This window comes from Styela clava, chromosome 7 (assembly GCF_964204865.1).
Source record: "Styela clava chromosome 7, kaStyClav1.hap1.2, whole genome shotgun sequence".
Lineage (NCBI taxonomy): Eukaryota > Metazoa > Chordata > Ascidiacea > Stolidobranchia > Styelidae > Styela > Styela clava.
The window spans coordinates 15,536,841-15,563,859 of NC_135256.1; the positions used below are offsets into that span (position 1 = coordinate 15,536,841).

Genomic DNA, 27,019 nt, shown 5'->3' on the forward strand with positions numbered 1-27,019 from the left:
TCATCGGTCTATTTGTTAAATGTGTACAGGTTCAAGGTAGGTCTGATTTTTGGTCATTGTAATTCATTGCCATTGCCTTCGTGGTTCCAGCAGCAAAAAGTGTACGATACGAAAATCTGAAGATAAAATGTAAATTCATACATGCGAACACTCGCTGTTGTGCCACTCACAAATCACAATACATAATATCACAAACTTTCCGGTTAATATACAGATAAATAGTTGTGGAATTCATTTACTCGATATTAGAACGAACAGAATTTATGCAGAAGGGAGTGCTTTTCCTATTCTAATGCAAAAAGTTTGTAAAATACGGTGATTCCCGCTTTTTGCGGACATAGCCTTTTGTTTTCTTTAACCCGTCTAGGCTTGAAATCACCGATTTGTCATGTCACCGCATTTCCTGATCAATAGTCATGTGACTAAGGTGCTGATTGATCCAATAGGGAAATATCGAGGCAAATTATATAAAACGAGACTATACCAGATGAAACAGAATATATGTTTTGTGTGTTATTTCTGGCTTCTATATATTCTAATGGCAAAGGTTGGTAAACTGTTTAGATAGGAGTAGAAACATACGTGGTATCAATAGTTTATCAGAAGTTTGTCTGGACGTATTAAGATCATATTTCAAATCAGTGTGGAAAAAGCTTGCGTACTTACACGAGAGCTTTTGGTCAGTCGTTTGATTGTCACTGTCAACCAGCAAATATACCTAAGTTTTTGTACATATATAATATAAAAGTAAGCGCCAGGATTCGAAACGTGAGGTATCTTGTGAAAATTTTTTTTGTGCTTTCTGTTATTCCGATTGAAATATCAACAATGGCACTGAAAACTGTGTTAAAACGACTTTTAGTTTCCCTATTGATTGATTGCCTGCGATGGTTGTGTTTTTTGTTGAGTTAAGCTTATTTAGGGATTTCGTTCTGATTTCTCTCTCATGTGGTATTTTGAGCAATTACTTTGTAACTGATTTTACACCGTAATTTTTACTTGAAATGTATAAGCAATATCTTTCCTTGTGTTACATGTTCTTCGAGAAATTATGTTTTGAATTTTTATCCTATTCAAAAGTAGATTTCTCCTAAAAACAGCAGCCCTTTTCATGCAACCAGATTTTGACACTTGTACTTTCGTCATTTTTTTCACGTGAACCAGCTCAGTAGTATACTACCCTTATCTGGTTTGCCTGTTGTTTTATTGATTGTGTTTTCATGCTTTGTTCAATCCGTGATGAATAATAAGATTCTTTACTGGCGTAAACTATCGAACTTATTATTTTAAAAGTATTTTTTTCAACAACAAAGACCTGCTTCATGTATTTAAAAATTTAAATCATCATTTTAGGGTTCCATCGACAGTCTATGTCAACCAGAATCACCACCCATCCCTGATAACGGAAAGGTTTGGTGCAATGATTCAAACAATCCAAATTCTATGTGCATGTTCACATGTGAACCATATCATACATTAGTTGGTACAAATAAGAGTGTATGTGTTGAAAAGATCAACGTGACAAGTTGGACAAAAGCGAACCTTGAATGCAGCCGTAAGTTCATGAAACAAAATGCTTATTCGTAGCAGGTAAAGTAAATTTAATCAAAAACTTTATTTTATTTCATGTTAATATTTGCTACAGCAAAATAAGAATTGAAAAATATATATTATTCGCCGTTATGCACAAGTTCCTGTTTTGTCATAGCTGACCACTGTGAACCAGAGATAAATTCACTACCGAATGGAGTGGTCACGTGCTCTCATGGAAACAAAGTGAGATCAGTTTGTCACTACAAATGCACAACGACCGGTACTAGCATGTTCTCGGGAATGAAAAATACAAATCGCTGTTTACCCTCGAAAAAATGGGACGTAAAACCACCGTGCTGTCAAGGTTAGTAAACCCTCAGTTTTTATTTTATTGTTTGATTTAATAATTTGTATTTACTGTATCATTCACATCAATAGTTGTCATGTATATAATTTTCATACCTATTTATGCGCCCGATGTCTACATAGACTAGTCTGCGAGCACTACCGTATAATACTTTATATTGGGTGATCGAGGGTGATTGAGTGATACTTTATATTCTCAAGGCTGTGAAAGCTGACAAATTATCTTCAACTCTAATTAACATAAATATTTAAAAAATGATGAAACCATCTCCATTTTCAGATTTCGAAAAAGTCAAATTTCAACCAAGGAAACGTTGATATAATTAGTTAGTTTCTATCGTGAATTTCGGTTCCGAATTCATAAATTACGAAGAGTGTTTTTTCTGCAAAGAAGACTCCGGCTCCTTCCATAAATACGACTCCGACACTACAGCCCAGACCGAAAAATCTTATATGCAAAAATATTGCGTTGATTCAATTCAATATTATTTACAGCCTGAAATTTGTTTAACAAATTTAAAACGCGATGTTTGTAAAATGTTAATACTCTTCATTCTCAATGTGTCAAACGTTCATAAATCCCCTATTTTCTTATATTACGGAGACAATTTATTCGAATATTATTTTGTTGCAGCACCATGTCCATCAAATGCGAAGATGGATGCTGTCATCATTATGGATTCGTCTTCGTCTTTGGGCATTGCCAATTGGGTAATCCTGTTCGAATTTATTCAAAAATTCATAAGGTATGCTCATGCAAATATTGTCCGTCTTATCCAGCTTTCTCTACACTGTGAATCTTTATGCCAGTATAATCTATACTTTGTCAAATTGCCATAAGAGTGTTATTGTATTTTGGTTAAGTATGTTCAGATCAAATAAAGCACTACCCTGAAGGTGTAGCTGGAAGTAACAAAAAGTTAGCTTGTGTTACCATTGGTTTTATATGTATACGTTTCAAAGTTTTATATGAGACGCTGATACGGGTTGGTGAGAGATTACAACGGAGTTTATAACTCAGTTTTGACTTGAAATACCCGACTCCGACATGTTTTTTCAATCGAATTCGCAGAATTTTTGTATATTTTACAGAGCATTTCCTATATCCAAGAATTTGACGCGATTTGCCATGTTTCGTTACAACAGGCGTATTGACGAAATATCTGCCACGCGTTTAGAAGATTACGACAGTTTGCTAGATGGATTACTTTACAGAATGAATAGTATGGTGTACAATGGAAGCGGTAATGTGCATTCTGAAAAACGTGTTCACTTATTGTGGGATTTTCGAAATTCTTCCTTGAAATTGCCTATAAATTGCCAAACCTATATTTGAATACACACGCTAAGACGGTGGTACAAAATGCATATTTATTATTCGGTCTTGGTAATTCATGTTTTTCCAACGTGACAATGGCAGAGGTTGTTTTTCAACTGTTCCTGTATACTTTCTTTACTCCATTTTTTCCTCCAAGCATTATCATGAATTTTCAACACAGGAAAAATATTTGAATGAGTTACTGTTTATTCTTCCAAAGCCATTGCGCCATAAAGTACCTTCACGTATTTATCTACTCAATAGGATACTTCTGTTACAATTACGACATTTAGAACGATTTACAGATAATTGCAAGGGCAATGTGGGGGTATATTTAACTGTGATTTGGACCTTATGATAATATTTGTACACAGGTACATTCACTGGAATGGCTCTACGATACGCAGAGGAAAAAATACTGAGATCAGCAGCGAATCGACCTGATGCGCGAAATCTTGTTATTTTACTGACTGACGGAAGACCCCAAGACGATGTTAATGGTCCGTCGAAGAGAATCAGGGAAATGGGAGGAACGGTTAGTTATTTTGTTTCCACAGCAGAATGAATGTGCGCGAAGATGTGATCTGTATTTTCGATATATTGTTTGAATATTTTATATAAGCAGCAGTACGTTTTTCGACATGTTCTCCGATATTAATTAACGAATGATTTTGCAGATAATTTTGATTGCAATCAGGCCACCAAGAGGATATCTACCTTTGGATGAACTTTACAAAATTCCTGGAGATCCTTCAAATGTACTTGTAGTCGATGCTGGATACATAGGACTCGACGATGAATTTTTGCTGCTGCTAATAAATAAAATTTGCAACGACTTATGCATAAATTCTCCTCTTATACAATGAAGAAATTACAAATTTGCTGTGTTGTATAATTTGGTCAACGGATCATGATGTTTCCAATTCATGGAGTACAATCTTGTTTTCTATATTAATGGTTAGATAATGAACACGTGGGAGTTTTTTTGAGTTGATTTTACTTTTGTGAGAATTCTTAATCAAAAAAGTGTAGATCTGAAATTATTTGATTTCCAATATCTGAATGCCAGTGGCATCAAAGTTTTTTCTTTGCACAGACATCAGTATTAATTTTGCAAAGGCACAGAGAGTGGAAAGACAGTTAGTCTCACATAACCAAAACTGACAATGAGTGAAAATCATTTCGAGTGCACTTTTTTGTATATCCTAACCGCGTGCACACTACCGTGTTTCCCCGAAAATAAGACTGGGTCTTATTTCAATTTTCTTCCGAAAAATAACACTTTCGGGGGATGTCTTATATTTTCATTTATCAAAAACAAGTAGAATTACGAGAGTTTAATGCAAAATATGAAAACTGATATCCACTCACTTTTAAATAACACGTTTTTATTCAAAACAACTGCAGAACATAGATCATCAATCATTTAAAACGTGTAGAAGAGATTTTTTTTATCGACTGGGTCAAAGAAATTTTGCGTTATAGACTAGGACTAGGTCTTATTTTAGGGGGAGGGCTTATATTAAAATCATTTTCAAGATTCAGGCTAGGTCTTATTTTCGGGGTAGGTCTCATTTTCGGGGAAACACGGTAACATAAAAACATGATTAAAGGTGTCATGTGTGTTTGTTGCATTTGTTTGTGTTAGTCTACCTCAGGGCGTTTAAGGTTGCTAGGATGGAGGACCGCAAAAACTTTTGAGGTCTCGCGGGCCGCAAGTCGGAAAAAACCCAAAAGTGATCGAAATATCTCGAGTTTACTTACTTTCAATTCAATAAACAACGAGAGTTTACCGTTCTAATTAGACTATTATTATGTTGCATGGATGGCGTTCTTTTAAAAAAGATATATAAAGCCCTGAGTTATTTTAAAATTTATTTCCGAGAATTACCGTTGTATTTTCCGCATCTCGCGTTTAATGTCGTTTCAAATTATATTCTTTCGTGACAGATATTACTTGAAATCCAACCAGACACTATGTGATTTGTGGTCATGACGTGGTAATAATATGTTATTTTACGTTTATTGGACACGGTAGTGGACATAACGATCGTTTCAATATTATGTTGTTGTTATGGTTATTCTTCGTCACCATCATTATAAAATCGCTTTTCTCTTCGAAGACAAACAGTCAAATACCTATCAACATACTTACCGATTAAAATCGATAAGTAACAAGTGGACAAAAGGATCGTTTTGTTGTTATTTTTCTAAGTCTTGTCGTAACTGTAAAAAATCTTCTTTCTCTTTAACTCCTGGACCAATCGCTTCGAAATTTTCAGTATGGTTGTGGATTGTTGTTGTCGCTAGAAGATTATTGCTTTTATTTATTTCAAAAAGTCAAAACAAAATATTAAGATCAACAGCAAATTGGCCAGATGCACGAGATCTTGCATTTTGCTAACTGATGAAAACTCTAGTGATGATGCTGAGAATCCGGCAAAAAGATCAGTGAAATGGGAGGAAAGGCTAGTTTCTCTATTCTCCCATTTAGGTGAATCCATGAAAATTATTATTTTTAACTGCGCCTCGTCAGAGCATAATTTTTTGTGATGATCTCCGATAACAACCTAAATATTTTTTCAGATTTTTAGATTTCTAGCAGGAGATCCTTCGAGTGTTTTTATCATTGATGGGTTTTGGAGGCTCGATGCTGAACTAGGTCTGATTGGTGGTCATTGTCATTCCTCATTTAGTGTATCATTCGTGATTCCAGCAGCAAAAAGTGTGCTATACGAAAATCCCTCACAAAACACAATGCACAATATTACAAACTTTCAAGTTATTATACAGATAAATAATAGTCGTGCAATAATTATATATAAGGCAAAGGGAATTTCAACAGAAGGGAGCTATGTGTAATAGCTATGTATTGCTTTCCATACTATTATATTTCAAAGCAAAAAGTTTGTAAAATACATTGGTAACCGCTTTTTTGCGGACATAGCCTTTTGTTTCCCTTAACAAGTCTAGGCTTGAAATTACTGATATGTCATGTCACCGTATTTCCTGATCAATAGTCACGCGACTTAGATGCTAGTGGATCGAATAAGGAATACCGAGGCAAAATATTAAAAACGAGACTATACAAGATGAAACAGCAATGCATATTTTGTATGTTATTTCTGGCTTCTATATATTCTAATGGCAAAGGTTGGTAAACTGTTTAGATAGGGCTAGAATCATACGGGGTATCAATAGTTTATCAGAAGTTTGCCTGGACGTAATAAGATCATATTTCAAATCAGTGTGGAAAAAGCTTGCGTATTTTCACTGGAATCCATGGGCAGAATTTAAACAAGAACTCGTGGTCAGCCGTTTGATTGTCACTGTCAATCAGCAAATACACCTAGATTTTTGTAAATAGTAAAAAAGAAAGCGACCGGTTTACAAACGTGAGGTCTCTTGTAAAAAAGGTTTTTGTGCTTTCTGTTATTTCGATTGAAATATCCACAAGGGCACAAAAAACTGCATGTGTTAAAATGATTTTTAGCTTTCTTGTTGATTGATTGTGTGCGATGGTTAAGTTTTTTTGCCCGGAGTTGAGCTTATTTAGGGATTTTGTTGTGATTTCTGTTTAATGCGGTATGTTTAGCAATTACTTTGTGATTGATTTTATACAGTATCTTTTACTTGAAATATATATAAAATATCATTCTTGGTGTTTCATGCTCTTCGAAATTTTTTCATTTTATTTGAAAGTAAATTTTGGGGTAGATATTTCTCTGAAAACAGGAGATTTTGTCATGCAACCAGATTTTGTCCTTGTACTTCCATTATTTTTTTCACGTGAACACGCTCAGTAGTATACCACCCCTAGATGGTTTGTCTGTTTTTTTGTTGATTGTGTTTTTATGCTTTTTTTATCTGTTTAATCCGTATTTTTGTTGAATAATAAGATAACTGGCGTAGACTATCGAACTTATTTAAAAATTAATTATTCAGAAATTAGTTTTGGAAACAAAAACCTGGTTCATGTACTTATAAAATTTAATCATTATTTTAAGGTTCTATTGAAAGTCTTTGTCAACCTGAATCACCAACCATCCCTGATTACGGAAAGGTTTGGTGCAATAATTCAAACAGACCAAATTCTGTATGTATCTTCGCATGTGAACCGTATCATACATTAGTTGGTGCAAATAAGAGTGAATGTGTTGAAACGATCAACGAGGCAAGTTGGACAAAAGCTAATATTGAGTGCAAACGTAAGTTTATGAAACAAAATGCTAATTATTCGTAGGTAAAGTAATTTTAATCAAAACCTTTTTTTATATTTTATGTTAGTTTTTGCTACAGCAAAATAAATATTGTAAAATATCTACTATTAGGCATTATGGACCTGTTTCTTTTTTGTCACAGCTGACGAATGTGAACCGGTGATAAATTCACTACCAAACGGGTTGGTCACTTGTTCTCACGGAAGCAAGGTGAGATCAGTTTGTCACTACAAATGCACAACACCTGGAACTAGCATGTTCTTGGGTATGAAAAATACGAATCGCTGTTTACCTTCGAAGAAATGAGATGTGAAACCACCATGCTGTCAAGGTTAGTAAACGTCTAGTTTTCTTGGATGATATCTCAAACAGAATATCAATTTAAAAAACTATAAATAGTCTCTAATCTGGTATACTTTTGTGTATATTACATATAGTAATATTTTATATTGGATTATCAAGTTTTATTTGCGCACCCAGGGCTTTGAAGTCGGGAAACGTTCTATCCAAATCCAACTGGGGGTTAACACTGACTATCACTCTTGACTCCAGGATAAAAAAAAAATGAATCCAATTTCATTTTCGACTATACAAAGCTTCAATCACGAAACTTTAAAACATGAATCCAATTTCATTTTCGACTATACAAAACTTTAATCACGAAACTTTGAAATAATGTAATTTAGTACTTGTTGAAAGTTCGGTACCCGACTTTCAGGAGTCACAAATCACGACTCCGTGGATTTCAAAATCCAGAAACACTTATCTCGTATTCACTTAAAAAAGCGAGAACGGATATCATCTGCTATGTTTTAGACGTATATATAAACAAATTCACACGACAATTCATGTTAAAACCCCATCTATTCTAATTGCCCTGATCCCCATATTCCGATGAATTATGATTTATTAGAATACCATTTTGTTGCAGCACCATGTCCATCAAGAGCTAAGATGGATGCTGTTATCATGTTGGATTCATCTTCGTCTTTGGGCGCGGGCAATTGGCAAATTGTGTTCAACTTTGTTCAAAAATTCGTCAGGTATGTGTTGTTATTTAATTTGGTAAAGCATTACAGATAATATTAAAAGGTTTTATGATGATGCGCATTAGTGAGAGGTTTTTCAAAATTTATAATTCAGTACTACATGCGAATGAAAGTCTGATCTCGATAAGTTTTCTAAAACGTATTCACAGAGTGTTATATATCTATTTTAGAGCATTTCCAATATCTGAGAATTTGACGCGGTTTGCCATGTTTCGGTACAACAAGCAAATTGACGAAAAGTCTGTCTCTCATTTGGAGGATTATGATCGCTTGCTAGACGGATTACTGTACAGAATGAATTCAATGGCATATAATGGAAGGGGTAATGTGCATAATAAAAAGAAAAATTAATATTAAAACATGAAACTAGTGACGTCATTTTTTTTTATGTAGAAATAGAGTAACCTAGCTAAAGTCTAGATTTCTATTTGGTATGGTCAACAGATATTCGAGTCCGCACGCCGTCGTAGTAGCTAATAGCAGACAATGACTGTGGTTTCGATAGTATCTATCCTCGGTTTACCTATACCGGTACTAATGGAAGAGAATAATTGTTTCTGTTGTGTCTTTGATACAATTCATAAGGAGTTTCTTCTGCACTGCCACCAATTTTTGACACAGCATAATATGATAATGAATAATTGACACGTCAGAAACCGGTGTCTCGAACATGTCGTGCCCCACTTGTCCCAATGAGACAAGGAACAAGTGTCATTTTTGAGACACCCCAGATTCTGTAGTGATTAATGTGAGCGGTTTGCCCTTTTTTTAGTCGAATTTGCAGTTAGATGAGTTAAAACTTCCGATATAGAAATGTTTGGACTACCTTGCTATCTCAGGCCGAGTTTTTATTGGGTAATACACAAGTCGTTGATGAGTATACGGGTTAGAAGCGGGTCCAGAAAGTAATGTACCGATCGATTATTTTATACCAGGCGTCGGTTTAAATCTAAATTTATTTGCGTACTTCCCTTTAAAAAACACTTCTTTTACTTAACTTGAAGGTCCAACTCAACTGTATACCGCAAGCGAATTCTAATGTTCGATATCTATTAATGATAAATTTTCTTTGTTGACTATTATTCTGCGTAAACTTATATCATTTCATTATACCGTGTTCAAATTTAAGATAAGCTAATATCATGGTCATATTGTCTCTAACGGTATGATATTACACTGCTTCTAGATGGTTGCCGACCACTGTTTCAAACTACCTATAACGCTTGAAATATATTTAAACTAGATTTTTTTGTCCTCGAAACGAAAGCGCTTTAATAATAACGATATAATGTAAACGAGTGGGACACGTGGAGCAAGTGGGAGACGTGGGACAAGTGGAATGCGTGTGACAAGTGAGGCACGTGGGACAAGTGGGACACGACATTTTTGAGACACCCGCCAGAAACTATATTTTCCCTTCAGGAAACTCTAGGTATGTCATACGATAATGCGTACCTCGAGCAAAGATATCTCACGATAAACTACATATATTAACTCTTTGAACCATGACGTCTCTGAGCGAAGTTGCTCTCTCGCCCGGAGGTCTGCGCGCCGTATCTGTAGGACAATGAAATAGTTCGAAATATTGGTATTTTTGAACGTTTATTAATTTTTACCGATTATGGATAGCGAACTGACGGGCATCTCAAACGGAAGCAAATATTTTCGCGCAGTGAGATAAAATGTTACATTTTCGAGAAAAGTTTGTCAAAAAGTGAGAAATTCATTTTGGTCGCAACATATTTTTTTCACATTTTTTCTGAATCGTACGGTATAAAGATAATTTGTACCTGAGATGTTAGTTAACGGTTAAAATAAATCGTAACCGTTAAACATCTGAAATCGGTTAATCCCTGCCCTATGTATCACAGGTGTTTCGGTCTTATTCGATTCTGGTTGTATCATTACTTGCAATCTCGATACCGCTTCATATAAAACTGTACAAAAACTTTATATAAAAATTAAAGAGCTTTTCTTGTAATATTCACTAGGACTATAGGACACTAGGCAAACCTCACTTTCGAAAAAAAAAGTTTGAATGATTTCAGTTATCCCTAATCTATATTCTATAAGGCAGATTTTCATGCAAACAGTCTGCAACTCCTACCGTATTGTGAATTAATGTTGAGTGGCACTACATGATAGGACATCCATTATGGTTTCATGTTTTTTATTGTTCTGTTATGTACTAATAGACCTGGGTGGTCCAAGGTTGACGGTCTCGCGGGCCACACTATTGTTTTGGTATTGTTCGCGGGCCACAATAGTGCGAACAATAGGTGAATATTGCAATACAAAACAAATACTTTTATTTTCCAAACACAATTTTCAATATTTGTCATGCCAAAACTACAAAAAACTCACTAAAACGTGCAAACATCGTACGGACCTCCTGAAGTATGCTCACCAAGATGGCGCACAACCTGAACTCAGGTTGTGTAAGGTTCAGTTTGTGCGACATCTTGGTACGCATACTTCGGGAGTACCCATCTTACTATATCTACACTTGGTGTAAAATTTCAAACTCTTCATAACGGAGAAAATGTCGTTTTAGATTGTCATAGACACAACTTGCAGACATATCAAGCAATCATTGTGGCATTTTCCCTCCGATATCCAGCTAAATAAATATTTGTTTGAATTGGTCAGCTTTCTTGTCAAACTCATGTTTACAAAATAACTGCAGATTGGTTGATTACCGAATTTTACCAAATTTGAGATACCGGAAAGTAATTACTTAATTTTCTGACATATAGGCAGCATTTTTCACTGTTTCAGCTAGTTGTAAAAAAAACACTCGACAGGAGTTATATTGTTCGGCCATTACATTAATAAGTAGTTATCGGGCATAGCCAACCTAGGCTAATTAATAGATTCCTCAATCGATTTTTAGTTTTCTATTAAGCCTCTTTGAATGGCTCATCATGCAATCGTTGTGAAAGTGTCTATAGAAAGACTTTCAAATTCTCCAGCTATATTGTCGATTGAATATGTGGCTATTTAGGCAAGAAATTGAATTTCTTTTATACCTAATATTTGTTCTCATATAATAATTTCATACGCACTTTCAATTTACCAATTTTACTAAAATATCGTATAATAGAGCATCAATACAATATAAATAGTCCCAATGACTAGCTTTAATGCAATATAAAATTTATTTGAATACTCATTGTGGTTCTAAAGATATGAGATCATAAAGTTGACTCCTTCTGAAACGAAAAACAAGCCGGAAAACCGGCTTGCCGGGTTCAACCGGTCAATGTAATATGTCTAAAGCAATGTTGTTGTGGTTAAGAATCGTGCTAAAGATATTCAACAGTGAACAGTAACATAATGTTATCATTTGTACATAAGTAGTATTATATGTCGTATCCAACACACAAATGTTGTTGCAAACAATGGAAAACACAACATATTTTGTTGCAAAATGTTGTTGCAAATTGTGGGATGTTGTTATGTAATATTGTTTCCGGTATCGGGGGATTAATCGCATTGTTCTGTGCGTCAACCCTGTGTTAGTCATTAAGTTTATGGTTTTGCGTATGTTTACTGATCGACGTATGTCAAAATAATTGAAAAACGTCATTTTTATTTTAAGCGCATTTTTTTAATTTTCATTTTTTATATTTTGATTTGTATTTTTACAGTTGTTTTTATTTTTCATTACTTTTTTATTTTCGGTATATAGTGTCGAATCCAACACATAAATGTTGTTGCAAAATTCCATTTTTATTTTAAGCGCGTTTTTTTAATTTTCATTTTATATATTTTGATTTGTATTTTTACAGTTGTTTTTATTTTTCATTACTTTTTTATTTTCGGTATATAGTGTCGTATCCAACACACAAATGTTGTTGCAAAATGTTGGTTAAATGTTGGTCAAACGTTGGGCAATGGTGGTGCGTGGGAATTTGTTATGTAATATTGAGCCAACACATAAATGTTGTTGCAAATGTCAAGCAAAATTATGTTGGTCAAACGTTGGTCAAACATTGGTCGATGGTGGTGCGTGGGAAGTTGTTATGTAATATTGTTTCCGGTATCAGGAGATAGCGTTTGGTTATTTTCGAAAACCATATCGGCAACCGTGTGTTAGTCATTAAGTTTATGGCTTTGCGTATGTTTACTGATCGACATATGTCAAAATAATTGAAAAACGCCATAACCGGATGGATTAAAAGATAGAATTACATGAATAATATGATGTACTGACTTTAGTAGAAAATTGACAACTGAGTTGACATAATTAAACTCAAAAAACGTATGTTACTGACCGACGTATGTCAAAATAATTGAAGAACGATATGGTTTAGCGAGAAATAAAATGCAACAGGCTGCGCATCGGTTTAAAAAAAAAATTATAATATAAAACAGCTGATAAAAAAAGGTCGTGTTTTTCGGTCTAGTCTTTTGATTTGTATTTTTACAGTTGTTTTTATTTTTCATTACTCTTTTATTTTCGGTTTATTTTTGATTTTGAAAATTTTATTTTATTTTTTTTAAATTTTTTTTTTTTCGTTTTCGATAGTTTGACATATTATTTACCACAGAGATTTTATTTCACATACTTTACTGTTGTTTTTGATAATTTGGGAATGCAATCAGCATTTCGAGTACATGTACCCACACTACTTGCATTTTGAAATTTGGATTTCATCAATATCACGTAAGTCAGTACGTATATGTGAGTATTATACGTCAGCGAAACATGACTGTATTCCTCATATCAATGCTCGCAAGTAGATTGTTCTTCCTCGTATTAGAAGTGAATAAGACATGATTTATTTGATTAGCTTTTATCATTGACAGCTTTCGTTTATGTTCTTTAGCTTCCCAAATAGGCAACCCTAGTGATTTCCCTACATTCCCCAGATGTGATGCCAGACTTCAATACCTAACTTCGGTAAAATTGTCTTTGAATATTCAGAAAATGGCATATTTATCAGTGTAGAGTAGATGGTCTGTCATATACATAACACATTTTATAAGTTGCAAATAGTTTCATCGCTATTGGCAAATATTTACCACCCTCTAAATTTCGAAACACAACCCCCAATAATGAAAATATAGATCGGCTGCGATCTATATCAGCTTCTCCTATCAAATCCTTCACCCAAATATATCTAAATCAATTTTGGAATACTTATATTTTGACTAACACTAGATATGAAACAAGCTTGCCTGGTGGAATGCCCTAAAATTCATCTCACTAATTTCTAGTATACGCCTGACAAAAAGTACGAGTTTAAAAATAAATATTTTTACAAATCTTTATAAGGTATTGAAATAATAACTATATATCTGTTGTTATGACTCACGCAGCGTAGGTAGCCATTACTTTCAATTATTTCATTTCCTACTAAGCTGAAATGTGGGTGGAGTTTTTTCGTTCCACGCTCCACGTACTGCTTTAACTATGAACAAGAACAATCCTTTCGAAACTTCAATGGTCATCTTAGAATTTAGATGGTGTTTCAAATTTTTATTGTTTGTTGTTGACATCAGCAAAACGTCAGTAAACATTTATATAGCGAATCTGAACAATCACTACATTTCTATTGACAGTGGGGGAAAATGTACATTTTGAGTTGAACCTATGTGGCCTATTTTCGAGTAAATAAATCTATGCATTGGTATCAAAAATCTGCGCATTGAAATAGGGGGAGAATGTACATTTTGAGTTGAACCTATGTGGCATATTTTCGAGTAAATAAATCTATGCATTGGTATCAAAACTCTGCGCATTGGAATATTATTTTTCGCATAACATATTCTGTATATCAAAGTCTCAAGCATTCGGAATGTTCAAGAGGAGGCCGAGATTGGAGAATCAACCTATAAGATCCAATATTTTCATTCCGAGTTCAGATTTATAGTAAGATGTAAGGAGTTTTCTAGAAGCCATTCTTTTATTTTTAGGAATTCCTTCGATGCTCTCAACCCAATTTGCGCTTTGCAACACGCTTTCATATAACATTTGTACAATTCTTTTAGAATTCGGTTGTAATTTTTGCTGAGATTGCGATAGTATTTTAAAGGTTATATCCATAGATATATGTAAATATTGCTATATAAGTTTAATATGAAAGCAAGCTTACATAGATATATGTAAATATTGCTATATAAGTTCAATATGAAACACTTCCAACAAGCAGTGACTCAATAGCACGAAAGGATACGAAATACGAAAAGGAGCTCTATGTATTAGCATATTTCTGTATAGAAAGGCCGAGTTGTCTGCATGATGATTTGGATGTATACCAAAATACTGCGTATTTTATGCAAACGATTCGACTTTCAAGCAAGCTCTGATATTCAGGCTTGTCCATGGGACACATTTTTCTGTCCCATTCCCATCCCATAGAAATTATGCCTGTCCGATCCCATCAGCGAAGTACATACAACAAATTTACAACAAATTTATAGATTTTATCAATGCTTACACTGACAATAAAAATTGGTAAATTTCGACTTTTCCTTATAACTATCAGAAAATATATACCTTAGTTTTTACACCTACTTCATTTTCTAGTCAAGCGAAAAATTACAGTTCATTACTATAAAAGAAATAAATTACTTTTTAAAGCTTTTGAAGAAAAAAAAAAATACATTTTCAAAATTCATAAAACATTATTGATCAAAAATTAAATAAAGAACCTAATAACACTACAAAACTTCCACGCCCGAAGGACTAAGTTGTATATACTTATCGCTTTGTGTAAAAACTTTCACTTGAATCGTTTTTTATTTTAATTTTTGAATTTTCCCTTCATTGGACGCGAAATGGACGTGTCCTTTGCCCTGTCTGATATCCATTTTGTTATTATGCTATTGTTGTAGTTCGAATTCTTCTTTTTGTTTTGAAAAAAAATCGCGTTTCTCATTACCTACAAGACCAATTGCTTTTGCTTTGATTAGTTTCAAAGACTTGTGTGGTCTTTATGGACTTATTCATTCCAAAATTTTTAACTCTTAACTATATGCAAATATATATTTGACTTCATCTTGCAGTCAAGCGAAAAATTACAGCTTATAATTAGAGAAAAAAAAAATAGTTTTCAAAGTTTTTAATAAACAAAACACATTTCTCTCATTTTTAACATCCATAAAACAGTATTCATCAAAAAATAAATGAAGAATCTAATTATATTGCAAAACTTCCACGCCAGAAGGACCAAATAGTATATACCTATGAGAAATGCTTTGCGTCAGCATCTTTGTTTTAAATAGTTTTTTATTTCAATTTTGGAACTCCATTTTATTGGACACGAAATGTACCTATAATTGCTTTCTTTTTCATGTTATTGTTACGTTATTGTTGGTGTAATTTCACTTTTTGTCGCTTCTCTCTATCTATGGAACCAATTGCTTTGAATTTTGCGGTGGTTAAAGATTGTTGTACTCTAATTAATTTAAAAAACTTTTGTGGGCTCTATGGAATTTATTTTTCATTCCAAAATTTAAAAAAAAATGCGTCAGTCTGCCGATACTGTACGATTATGATGCTATTTCATTTTAGCTTTCGTGTCCATATATTGGAGCATTGATTTTTTGTTTTTATAAGAGCAAGCAAGGCCATGCGCACCAACTCAGGAGTAAAGGAGACTGACCTCGATACATTGTACGAGTTAAAAATAAAATCTCCGGCAAATGTTGTTCATATGTCATAAAAAAATAAAAAAACTTGAGCACATTGATTATTCGACAAAATCGAATTTAATGAACAACCCCAGCAAAATCAGAACCAATATATCATAGAAAATTTTCTGTCAGGGTTTTTTGACGTTGGCAAGATATAGAGATTTGAATTATACGTTTTTTTTTACTAAAATCGCGGCATTGGGCCTTTCAGCAAATCTTACGATGGAAATTTTGGACTTGCAGAATATTACGGAATCTGCAACGTAGAGTGTTCTATTCACTGTAAACATCACAAAGATAGAAACTATACTCATCAAATAAACTGTCGCAAGTTCAATTATTATTCGTTTTCATACGTTTTCTGTGTACGTAACTTATCAGTAGAGTAAATCCACATCTTGCAATCAAACTTGATTCTAAAAATATAAAAAATATGATTTGTCCCAGTATTATGCCGTAGATGCAAATGTATTTGGTGTACTTCCTTCTGAATCTACTTATTTTGGGGATTGCACTCAATATAGCATTCCACTTTTTAGATGTATATATTCGCTTTTAACAAACTTTGAAGTCAAAGAGATTACAAAAAATTAGTCTTAAGTGACCACTAACTGTATGCAAAAAAAAAAAAAAATTATTTTTCAAAGGCACAAGTTGATATGGTATCACAAGAAGACTTGAATATTTTTTCGTCTGGAACGATTATGAAAAACGCAAAATGATAAATCGCTGATAAGAAGCCACTTCGGATTGAGAGTGCGCTACCGGTAAAGTTTTCTCGGATAGGATACGGTAGAACGAAAACTTTTGACTTACCCTTACTGGTATTTTTACGCAGGAACGTAGCAAAGTTGAAAATGTGTAATATTAAGCTGTGATTAAAGAGCATTGTTATTGCACATATACTAAAACAAAAACACTCACTTGATCCTGTTGATTGCACCTCGGACGTAATTTTGGTAATGCGTACCTAATTCTGTACTTGAATGCACTGGAAAATGGAACCGTTTCAGACCAATGTACAGTTGTACTTCGCTGATTGAAATTATTGAGATGATTTTAATAATATATCTGTCTTAAGGCTACCATAATAACAGAAACAAGAGAGCAATTCCCAAATATATGTACACGTTAACCAGAGCGAAGCAATGCTTACCTTTGACGCTACCGGTACCCTCCAACAATTTCCGAGTTACTCGTGGCAAGAATTTACAGTATCTAACTGGACAGCCAGAGTTCCCATGTATAAAATAATACAGCGAAATTTTGGATGAAATATCAGATTCCATACGAAATTTAGACATAAAGAAAAGTAATAGCCTTCTGGCAAAAAATCAATCTTTAACCACTGAAAATTTTAAAGCCATTGTCCAAGTATTCGAAGAGAGAAGCTATTTTTAATGATAATGATGACGAATAACAAGAACAACAACAACATAATATCGAAACAATCGCAATGTCCATTAGCGTGTCCAAAAACAAAGACATTGTAAGAAAGGTAAGGTTTGTGTTTTCGTCCGGGTGTCAACGGATCGTGAAAGTACTACATCGAGTTACTCGTGGCGTTAAATTTAATACCCATTCGAAAACCAATGTTCTTTTCCTTAGCTACTGGACTAAACGCTTTCGAAATATCAGATGTTGAATATAGTGTCATCCTCTAAAAAAATTTACTTTCCTTTTTACATAAATCGTCAGGACTTCCCGTGCTCATTGTAACACCACATATTGTTTTAAGTTGAACTACGGCGTGGTTTTTCCGATGAGCCAATTTTCCGAGCAAGTATTGAAAATAGAACAATATAACAGAGTTGAACGATGATTTAGCAAAACTTTCCACAGGTTTATTCATGTTCAATAGGCTACTGAGATGACAACGTTCATTTAGTTACAATAGCTTACTTTCATTGCATATTGCATTAAATGTTCCGTTTTATCATCTGAAAGAGAGACCGCTTTCTTTGCGCCAGGCATCGTTATAAATATCAACTTTTTTACGGTATTCAAAACTTCGTGAAGAGCCTGAGGACCAAAAATAAAATGGCAAGTTGTTATTAAAATTACCTTGACAACGAACGTTCATTATGATTATTATAATATAAAATTAATGATATCGTGGTAAGGACATTCTCTAAAGTCTAAACTATACATTGTCAGTAATCATAATTACATACCAATCAGTTCTTATTGGTGACAGCACATTTGAACCCACCGACATTTACATCCCGGACATTTGCACCCCGGACATTTGCACCCACCGACATTTGCATCCCGGACATTTGCACCCCGGACATTTGCACCCACCGACATTTGCATCCCGGACATTTGAACCTCTATACTATTTCACCTATGGAATTTTTTTTTTTTTACGGATATTTGAACCCATACTAATCCTAACCCATGGGATATACACATGAGTTCAAATGTGCGTGGGTTCAAATGTCCGGGATGCAAATGTCGGTGGGTGCAAATGTCCGGGGTGCAAATGTCCGGGATGTAAATGTCGGTGGGTTCAAATGTGCTGTCACCAATAAGAACTGATTGGTATGTAATTATGATTACTGACAATGTATAGTTTAGACTTTAGAGAATGTCCTTACCACGATATCAGTAATTTTATATTATAATAATCATAATGAACGTTCGTTGTCAAGGTAATTTTAATAACAACTTGCCATTTTATTTTTGGTCCTCAGGCTCTTCACGAAGTTTTGAATACCGTAAAAAAGTTGATATTTATAACGATGCCTGGCGCAAAGAAAGCGGTCTCTCTTTCAGATGATAAAACGGAACATTTAATGCAATATGCAATGAAAGTAAGCTATTGTAACTAAATGAACGTTGTCATCTCAGTAGCCTATTGAACATGAATAAACCTGTGGAAAGTTTTGCTAAATCATCGTTCAACTCTGTTATATTGTTCTATTTTCAATACTTGCTCGGAAAATTGGCTCATCGGAAAAACCACGCCGTAGTTCAACTTAAAACAATATGTGGTGTTACAATGAGCACGGGAAGTCCTGACGATTTATGTAAAAAGGAAAGTAAATTTTTTTAGAGGATGACACTATATTCAACATCTGATATTTCGAAAGCGTTTAGTCCAGTAGCTAAGGAAAAGAACATTGGTTTTCGAATGGGTATTAAATTTAACGCCACGAGTAACTCGATGTAGTACTTTCACGATCCGTTGACACCCGGACGAAAACACAAACCTTACCTTTCTTACAATGTCTTTGTTTTTGGACACGCTAATGGACATTGCGATTGTTTCGATATTATGTTGTTGTTGTTCTTGTTATTCGTCATCATTATCATTAAAAATAGCTTTTCTCTTCGAATACTTGGACAATGGCTTTAAAATTTTCAGTGGTTAAAGATTGATTTTTTGCCAGAAGGCTATTACTTTTCTTCATGTCTAAATTTCGTATGGAATCTGATATTTCATCCAAAATTTCGCTGTATTATTTTATACATGGGAACTCTGGCTGTCCAGTTAGATACTGTAAATTCTTGCCACGAGTAACTCGGAAATTGTTGGAGGGTACCGGTAGCGTCAAAGGTAAGCATTGCTTCGCTCTGGTTAACGTGTACATATATTTGGGCATTGCTTTCTTGTTTCTGTTATTATGGTAGCCTTAAGACAGATATATTATTAAAATCATCTCAATAATTTCAATCAGCGAAGTACAACTGTACATTGGTCTGAAACGGTTCCATTTTCCAGTGCATTCAAGTACAGAATTAGGTACGCATTACCAAAATTACGTCCGAGGTGCAATCAACAGGATCAAGTGAGTGTTTTTGTTTTAGTATATGTGCAATAACAATGCTCTTTAATCGCAGCTTAATATTACACATTTTCAACTTTGCTACGTTCCTGCGTAAAAATACCAGTGAGGGTAAGTCAAAAGTTTTCGTTCTACCGTATCCTATCCGAGAAAACTTTACCGGTAGCGCACTCTCAATCCGAAGTGGCTTCTTATCAGCGATTTATCATTTTGCGTTTTTCATAATCGTTCCAGACGAAAAAATATTTAAGTCTTCTTGTGATACCATATCAACTTGTGCCTTCGAAAAATAATTTTTTTTTCTGCATACAGTTAGTGGTCACTTAAGACTAATTTTTTGTAATCTCTTTGACTTCAAAGTTTGTTAAAAGCGAATATATACATCTAAAAAGTGGAATGCTATATTGAGTGCAATCCCCAAAATAAGTAGATTCAGAAGCAAGTACACCAAATACATTTGCATCTACGGCATAATACTGGGACAAATCATATTTTTTATATTTTTAGAATCAAGTTTGATTGCAAGATGTGGATTTACTCTACTGATTAGTTACGTACACAGAAAACGTATGAAAACGAATAATAATTGAACTTGCGACAGTTTATTTGATGAGTATAGTTTCTATCTTTGTGATGTTTACAGTGAATAGAACACTCTACGTTGCAGATTCCGTAATATTCTGCAAGTCCAAAATTTCCATCGTAAGATTTGCTGAAAGGCCCAATGCCGCGATTTTAGTAAAAAAAAACGTATAATTCAAATCTCTATATCTTGCCAAAGTCAAAAAACCCTGACAGAAAATTTTCTAGGATATATTGGTTCTGATTTTGCTGGGGTTGTTCATTAAATTCGATTTTGTCGAATAATCAATGTGCTCAAGTTTTTTTATTTTTTATGACATATGAACAACATTTGCCGGAGATTTTATTTTTAACTCGTACAATGTATCGAGGTCAGTCTCCTTTACTCCTGAGTTGGTGCGCATGGCCTTGCTTGCTCTTATAAAAACAAAAAATCAATGCTCCAATATATGGACACGAAAGCTAAAATGAAATAGCATCATAATCGTACAGTATCGGCAGACTGACGCATTTTTTTTAAAATTTTGGAATGAAAAATAAATTCCATAGAGCCCACAAAAGTTTTTTAAATTAATTAGAGTACAACAATCTTTAACCACCGCAAAATTCAAAGCAATTGGTTCCATAGATAGAGAGAAGCGACAAAAAGTGAAATTACACCAACAATAACGTAACAATAACATGAAAAAGAAAGCAATTATAGGTACATTTCGTGTCCAATAAAATGAAGTTCCAAAATTGAAATAAAAAACTATTTAAAACAAAGATGCTGACGCAAAGCATTTCTCATAGGTATATACTATTTGGTCCTTCTGGCGTGGAAGTTTTGCAATATAATTAGATTCTTCATTTATTTTTTGATGAATACTGTTTTATGGATGTTAAAAATGAGAGAAATGTGTTTTGTTTATTAAAAACTTTGAAAACTATTTTATTTTTCTCTAATTATAAGCTGTAATTTTTCGCTTGACTGCAAGATGAAGTCAAATATATATTTGCATATAGTTAAGAGTTAAAAATTTTGGAATGAATAAGTCCATAAAGACCACACAAGTCTTTGAAACTAATCAAAGCAAAAGCAATTGGTCTTGTAGGTAATGAGAAACGCGATTTTTTTTCACAACAAAAAGAAGAATTCGAACTACAACAATAGCATAATAACAAAATGGATATCAGACAGGGTAAAGGACACGTCCATTTCGCGTCCAATGAAGTGAAAATTCAAAAATTAAAATAAAAAACGATTCAAGTGAAATTTTTACACAAAGCGATAAGTATATACAACTTAGTCCTTCGGGCGTGGAAGTTTTGTAGTGTTATTAGGTTCTTTATTTAATTTTTGATCAATAATGTTTTATGAATTTTGAAAATGTATTTTTTTTTCTTCAAAAGCTTTAAAAAGTAATTTATTTCTTTTATAGTAATGAACTGTAATTTTTCGCTTGACTAGAAAATGAAGTAGGTGTAAAAACTAAGGTATATATTTTCTGATAGTTATAAGGAAAAGTCAAAATTTACCAATTTTTATTGTCAGTGTAATCATTGATAAAATCTATAAATTTGTTGTAAATTTGTTGTATGTACTTCGCTGATGGGATGGGACAGGCATAATTTCTATGGGATGGGAATGGGACAGAAAAATGTGTCCCATGGACAAGCCTGAATATCAGAGCTTGCTTGAAAGTCGAATCGTTTGCATAAAATACGCAGTATTTTGGTATACATCCAAATCATCATGCAGACAACTCGGCCTTTCTATACAGAAATATGCTAATACATAGAGCTCCTTTTCGTATTTCGTATCCTTTCGTGCTATTGAGTCACTGCTTGTTGGAAGTGTTTCATATTAAACTTATATAGCAATATTTACATATATCTATGTAAGCTTGCTTTCATATTAAACTTATATAGCAATATTTACATATATCTATGGATATAACCTTTAAAATACTATCGCAATCTCAGCAAAAATTACAACCGAATTCTAAAAGAATTGTACAAATGTTATATGAAAGCGTGTTGCAAAGCGCAAATTGGGTTGAGAGCATCGAAGGAATTCCTAAAAATAAAAGAATGGCTTCTAGAAAACTCCTTACATCTTACTATAAATCTGAACTCGGAATGAAAATATTGGATCTTATAGGTTGATTCTCCAATCTCGGCCTCCTCTTGAACATTCCGAATGCTTGAGACTTTGATATACAGAATATGTTATGCGAAAAATAATATTCCAATGCGCAGATTTTTGATACCAATGCATAGATTTATTTACTCGAAAATAGGCCACATAGGTTCAACTCAAAATGTACATTCTCCCCCTATTTTAATGCGCAGATTTTTGATACCAATGCATAGATTTATTTACTCGAAAATAGGCCACATAGGTTCAACTCAAAATGTACATTTTCCCCCACTGTCAATAGAAATGTAGTGATTGTTCAGATTCGCTATATAAATGTTTACTGACGTTTTGCTGATGTCAACAACAAACAATAAAAATTTGAAACACCATCTAAATTCTAAGATGACCATTGAAGTTTCGAAAGGATTGTTCTTGTTCATAGTTAAAGCAGTACGTGGAGCGTGGAACGAAAAAACTCCACCCACATTTCAGCTTAGTAGGAAATGAAATAATTGAAAGTAATGGCTACCTACGCTGCGTGAGTCATAACAACAGATATATAGTTATTATTTCAATACCTTATAAAGATTTGTAAAAATATTTATTTTTAAACTCGTACTTTTTGTCAGGCGTATACTAGAAATTAGTGAGATGAATTTTAGGGCATTCCACCAGGCAAGCTTGTTTCATATCTAGTGTTAGTCAAAATATAAGTATTCCAAAATTGATTTAGATATATTTGGGTGAAGGATTTGATAGGAGAAGCTGATATAGATCGCAGCCGATCTATATTTTCATTATTGGGGGTTGTGTTTCGAAATTTAGAGGGTGGTAAATATTTGCCAATAGCGATGAAACTATTTGCAACTTATAAAATGTGTTATGTATATGACAGACCATCTACTCTACACTGATAAATATGCCATTTTCTGAATATTCAAAGACAATTTTACCGAAGTTAGGTATTGAAGTCTGGCATCACATCTGGGGAATGTAGGGAAATCACTAGGGTTGCCTATTTGGGAAGCTAAAGAACATAAACGAAAGCTGTCAATGATAAAAGCTAATCAAATAAATCATGTCTTATTCACTTCTAATACGAGGAAGAACAATCTACTTGCGAGCATTGATATGAGGAATACAGTCATGTTTCGCTGACGTATAATACTCACATATACGTACTGACTTACGTGATATTGATGAAATCCAAATTTCAAAATGCAAGTAGTGTGGGTACATGTACTCGAAATGCTGATTGCATTCCCAAATTATCAAAAACAACAGTAAAGTATGTGAAATAAAATCTCTGTGGTAAATAATATGTCAAACTATCGAAAACGAAAAAAAAAAAATTTAAAAAAAATAAAATAAAATTTTCAAAATCAAAAATAAACCGAAAATAAAAGAGTAATGAAAAATAAAAACAACTGTAAAAATACAAATCAAAAGACTAGACCGAAAAACACGACCTTTTTTTATCAGCTGTTTTATATTATAATTTTTTTTTTGGACCGATGCGCAGCCTGTTGCATCTTATTTCTCGCTAAACCATATCGTTTTTCAATTATTTTGACATACGTCGGTCAGTAACATACGTTTTTTGAATTTAATTATGTCAACTCAGTTGTCAATTTTCTACTAAAGTCAGTACATCATATTATTCATGTAATTCTATCTTTTAATCCATCCGGTTATGGCGTTTTTCAATTATTTTGACATATGTCGATCAGTAAACATACGCAAAGCCATAAACTTAATGACTAACACACGGTTGCCGATATGGTTTTCGAAAATTACCAAACGCTATCCCCTGATACCGGAAACAATATTACATAACAACTTCCCACGCACCACCATCGACCAATGTTTGACCAACGTTTGACCAACATAATTTTGCTTGACATTTGCAACAACATTTATGTGTTGGCTCAATATTACATAACAAATTCCCACGCACCACCATTGCCCAACGTTTGACCAACATTTAACCAACATTTTGCAACAACATTTGTGTGTTGGATACGACACTATATACCGAAAATAAAAAAGTAATGAAAAATAAAAACAACTGTAAAAATACAAATCAAAATATAAAAAATGAAAATTAAAAAAACGCGCTTAAAATAAAAATGGAATTTTGCAACAACATTTTGCAACAACATTTATGTGTTGGATTCGACACTATATACCGAAAATAAAAAGTAATGAAAAACAAAAACAACTGTAAAAATACAAATCAAAATATAAAAAATGAAAATTAAAAAAATGCGCTTAAAATAAAAATGACGTTTTTCAATTATTTTGACATACGTCGATCAGTAAACATACGCAAAACCATAAACTTAATGACTAACACACGGTTGACGCACAGAACAATGCGATTAATCCCCCGATACCGGAAACAATATTACATAACAACATCCCACAATTTGCAACAACATTTTGCAACAAAATATGTTGTGTTTTCCATTGTTTGCAACAACATTTGTGTGTTGGATACGACATATAATACTACTTATATAGGTACATGGTCCGGAAGGGCTCTACAATATGCAGAAGAAAAAATTTTGAAATCAGCAGCGAATCGACCTGATGCAAGAGATCTCGTTATTTTGCTGACCGATGGAAGATCCCATGACGATGTCGCGGGTCCAGCAAATAAGATTAGGCAAATGGGAAGAACGGTTAGTTACCTTTTTTTGACAGTTCCGTAAATTAACATTTACAATGTACATACAATTTGTTATTTCGTGATATTTTTCAAACATTTTATGCAAGCAATTATATGATTTTTGCTATGTTCTCCTATAATGCTAAAAATGATTTTGTAGATTATTGTGATAGCAATCCCGCCACCAAAAGGAGCTTCATCTCTGGATACACTTCACGATATTGCCGGAGATTCTTCAAATTTAATCGAAATCGACGGATACTGGGGGCTGGACGATGAACTTTTGCGGCTGCTCATAAATAAAATTTGCAACGAAATATGCATAAATACTAATCTTAGGGAATGAAGCAGTTAGAATCTTTGTTGTGTTGTATAATTTGTCAACTGGACATGCTATTTCTAATTCATAGCAGATAATTTTTCATATATTTGTTTAAATGCAAAATACGTGAACAAGGTTCAATGGACAGAGTCATGCTCATTGTAACCACTTATATACACACGTTGTCGTATCAAATCTGTGTACATTTTCCCCAATATTCTTTTCTACTCGCGAATATTTGTGTTCCAACCATATTTTCCTTCATTTATTTAATAAATATATTTGTTAGAAATCAAGGCAGAGCACATATTGCAACTAAATCTTAGTTATGGACGCAACGATTTTACAAGTCATTGCAAGGTCTAATTATATCTCATTTTTGCCGTGGTTGGTCATCTTCTTACATGGATTTAATGAAAATACAGTACGATCATAAATCGAATATACAGTGGCGTTTGGGAAGTTGGCAGGCCAACTACACTGTGTGAAAACTGCTCACAAGTAAATTCATCGCATCAGTCTTAGCTAATTACACAAAAGAAGTGTGGTTCAATAAGGAGTAATATATAAAGGTATATAAGAGAAAAATAGAGAACGAGAAACGATCCCGACGGTTCAAATTAAGATTTATATCGAGCAATTTGCTAGCTCTTATTTGCCGGACTCGCATTTATCAACATTCAAGACAAGTCCGTATATCCGAAGGCGTAAGAAAAGTTGGTCCAGTGCTTGGCAGTGTCGTCCCTCAGTATCCGTTGCAATTCATATATCGTCTAAAAATACGAAATTATGTTTCAAACCGGAGATTACTTCCGGCAGAAAACGATACAATGATGAACAGGCGTTGCACAGACCAAATGAGTTATATATATTTGAGTTAATGATTCAAACCACCCTTCAGGGCAGATGAAAGCAGCTTTCTCTATATCAGATTGATGAAGAGGTATTTGATGATATGCTTTCGAAAGATCGCATTTGATAAGTATTAACGAACATGTAATTCATCAGTGAAATCGCGCATGTGACAAATTGACCATCTGTGTTTTTTAGTCTGAATTATCATAGGGAATTATAGTCAACGAAAATTCGCATTTCATCGCTATTCTTTTTGGTACAACTGCGATGGGAGACGAATAATGAGAGTTGGAAATAACTATGTCTCCTGATTTAATAAGTGTTTGAAGTTGTTCCCTGACTATTTGACGTGAGTGGGGCGGAAAAGGTCTAGCTTTTGAATGCACTGGTTGCCCGGTTGTAATAATACGGTGGATTGTGCTAAGTTTCGCCGTAACAGATACGTGTCGAGAGATTTTCAAATCTTCAAATTCTTTCTACGAATGGACGTAGTGGCTGTGTTATTGATCTGCCAAAGAACTTCTTACGATATATATATATATATAT

General features: G+C 33.7%; 3 protein-coding genes across 4 annotated transcripts in view; all 3 read left to right on the forward strand.

Annotated features, from left to right (window-relative positions):
- The window catches only part of LOC120346806 (collagen alpha-1(XII) chain-like), a 45,506-nt gene extending 19,458 nt beyond the window's left edge, over positions 1-26,048 (forward strand). Inside the window, exons 5-8 of the mRNA XM_078114810.1 lie at positions 8,369-8,480; positions 8,657-8,808; positions 25,149-25,309; positions 25,457-26,048. Coding sequence (XP_077970936.1) covers positions 8,369-8,480; positions 8,657-8,808; positions 25,149-25,309; positions 25,457-25,642 — 611 coding nt within the window. The 3' untranslated portion in view covers positions 25,643-26,048. The remainder of the gene's footprint in view (positions 1-8,368; positions 8,481-8,656; positions 8,809-25,148; positions 25,310-25,456) is intronic.
- LOC120328299 (collagen alpha-1(XII) chain-like) lies at positions 339-5,033 on the forward strand. Of its 2 annotated transcripts, none has more exons than XM_039394742.2 (7): positions 339-547; positions 1,354-1,555; positions 1,709-1,897; positions 2,534-2,645; positions 2,992-3,143; positions 3,592-3,752; positions 3,895-5,033. In XM_039394742.2, the coding sequence occupies exons 1-7, from the start codon at positions 389-391 to the stop codon at positions 4,081-4,083; spliced, it is 1,164 nt and encodes a 387-aa protein (XP_039250676.2). In that variant the 5' UTR covers positions 339-388; the 3' UTR covers positions 4,084-5,033. The 2 variants fall into 2 exon arrangements, with proteins under 2 accessions (XP_039250676.2, XP_039250677.2); XM_039394743.2 differs by lacking the exon at positions 339-547 and adding an exon at positions 666-773.
- On the forward strand, positions 6,276-7,762 carry LOC144425262 (P-selectin-like). The gene is made up of 3 exons (XM_078114812.1): positions 6,276-6,370; positions 7,225-7,425; positions 7,580-7,762. The coding sequence occupies exons 1-3, from the start codon at positions 6,310-6,312 to the stop codon at positions 7,741-7,743; spliced, it is 426 nt and encodes a 141-aa protein (XP_077970938.1). The 5' UTR covers positions 6,276-6,309; the 3' UTR covers positions 7,744-7,762.
- Positions 26,049-27,019: the final 971 nt, after the last annotated feature.

Excerpts from the sequence above, each read along its gene's own strand:
- LOC120328299 (XM_039394742.2), top strand. The coding sequence starts at position 389 with ATGTCACCGCATTTCCTGATCAATAGTCATGTGACTAAGGTGCTGATT. Across the intron at positions 548-1,353 it reads TATATATTCTAATGGCAAAG|GGTTCCATCGACAGTCTATG; the intron begins GTTGGTAAACTG and ends TCATCATTTTAG. Across the intron at positions 2,646-2,991 it reads TTTATTCAAAAATTCATAAG|AGCATTTCCTATATCCAAGA; the intron begins GTATGCTCATGC and ends TATATTTTACAG.
- LOC144425262 (XM_078114812.1), top strand. The coding sequence starts at position 6,310 with ATGAAACAGCAATGCATATTTTGTATGTTATTTCTGGCTTCTATATAT. Across the intron at positions 6,371-7,224 it reads TATATATTCTAATGGCAAAG|GTTCTATTGAAAGTCTTTGT; the intron begins GTTGGTAAACTG and ends CATTATTTTAAG. Across the intron at positions 7,426-7,579 it reads AGCTAATATTGAGTGCAAAC|CTGACGAATGTGAACCGGTG; the intron begins GTAAGTTTATGA and ends TTTTTGTCACAG.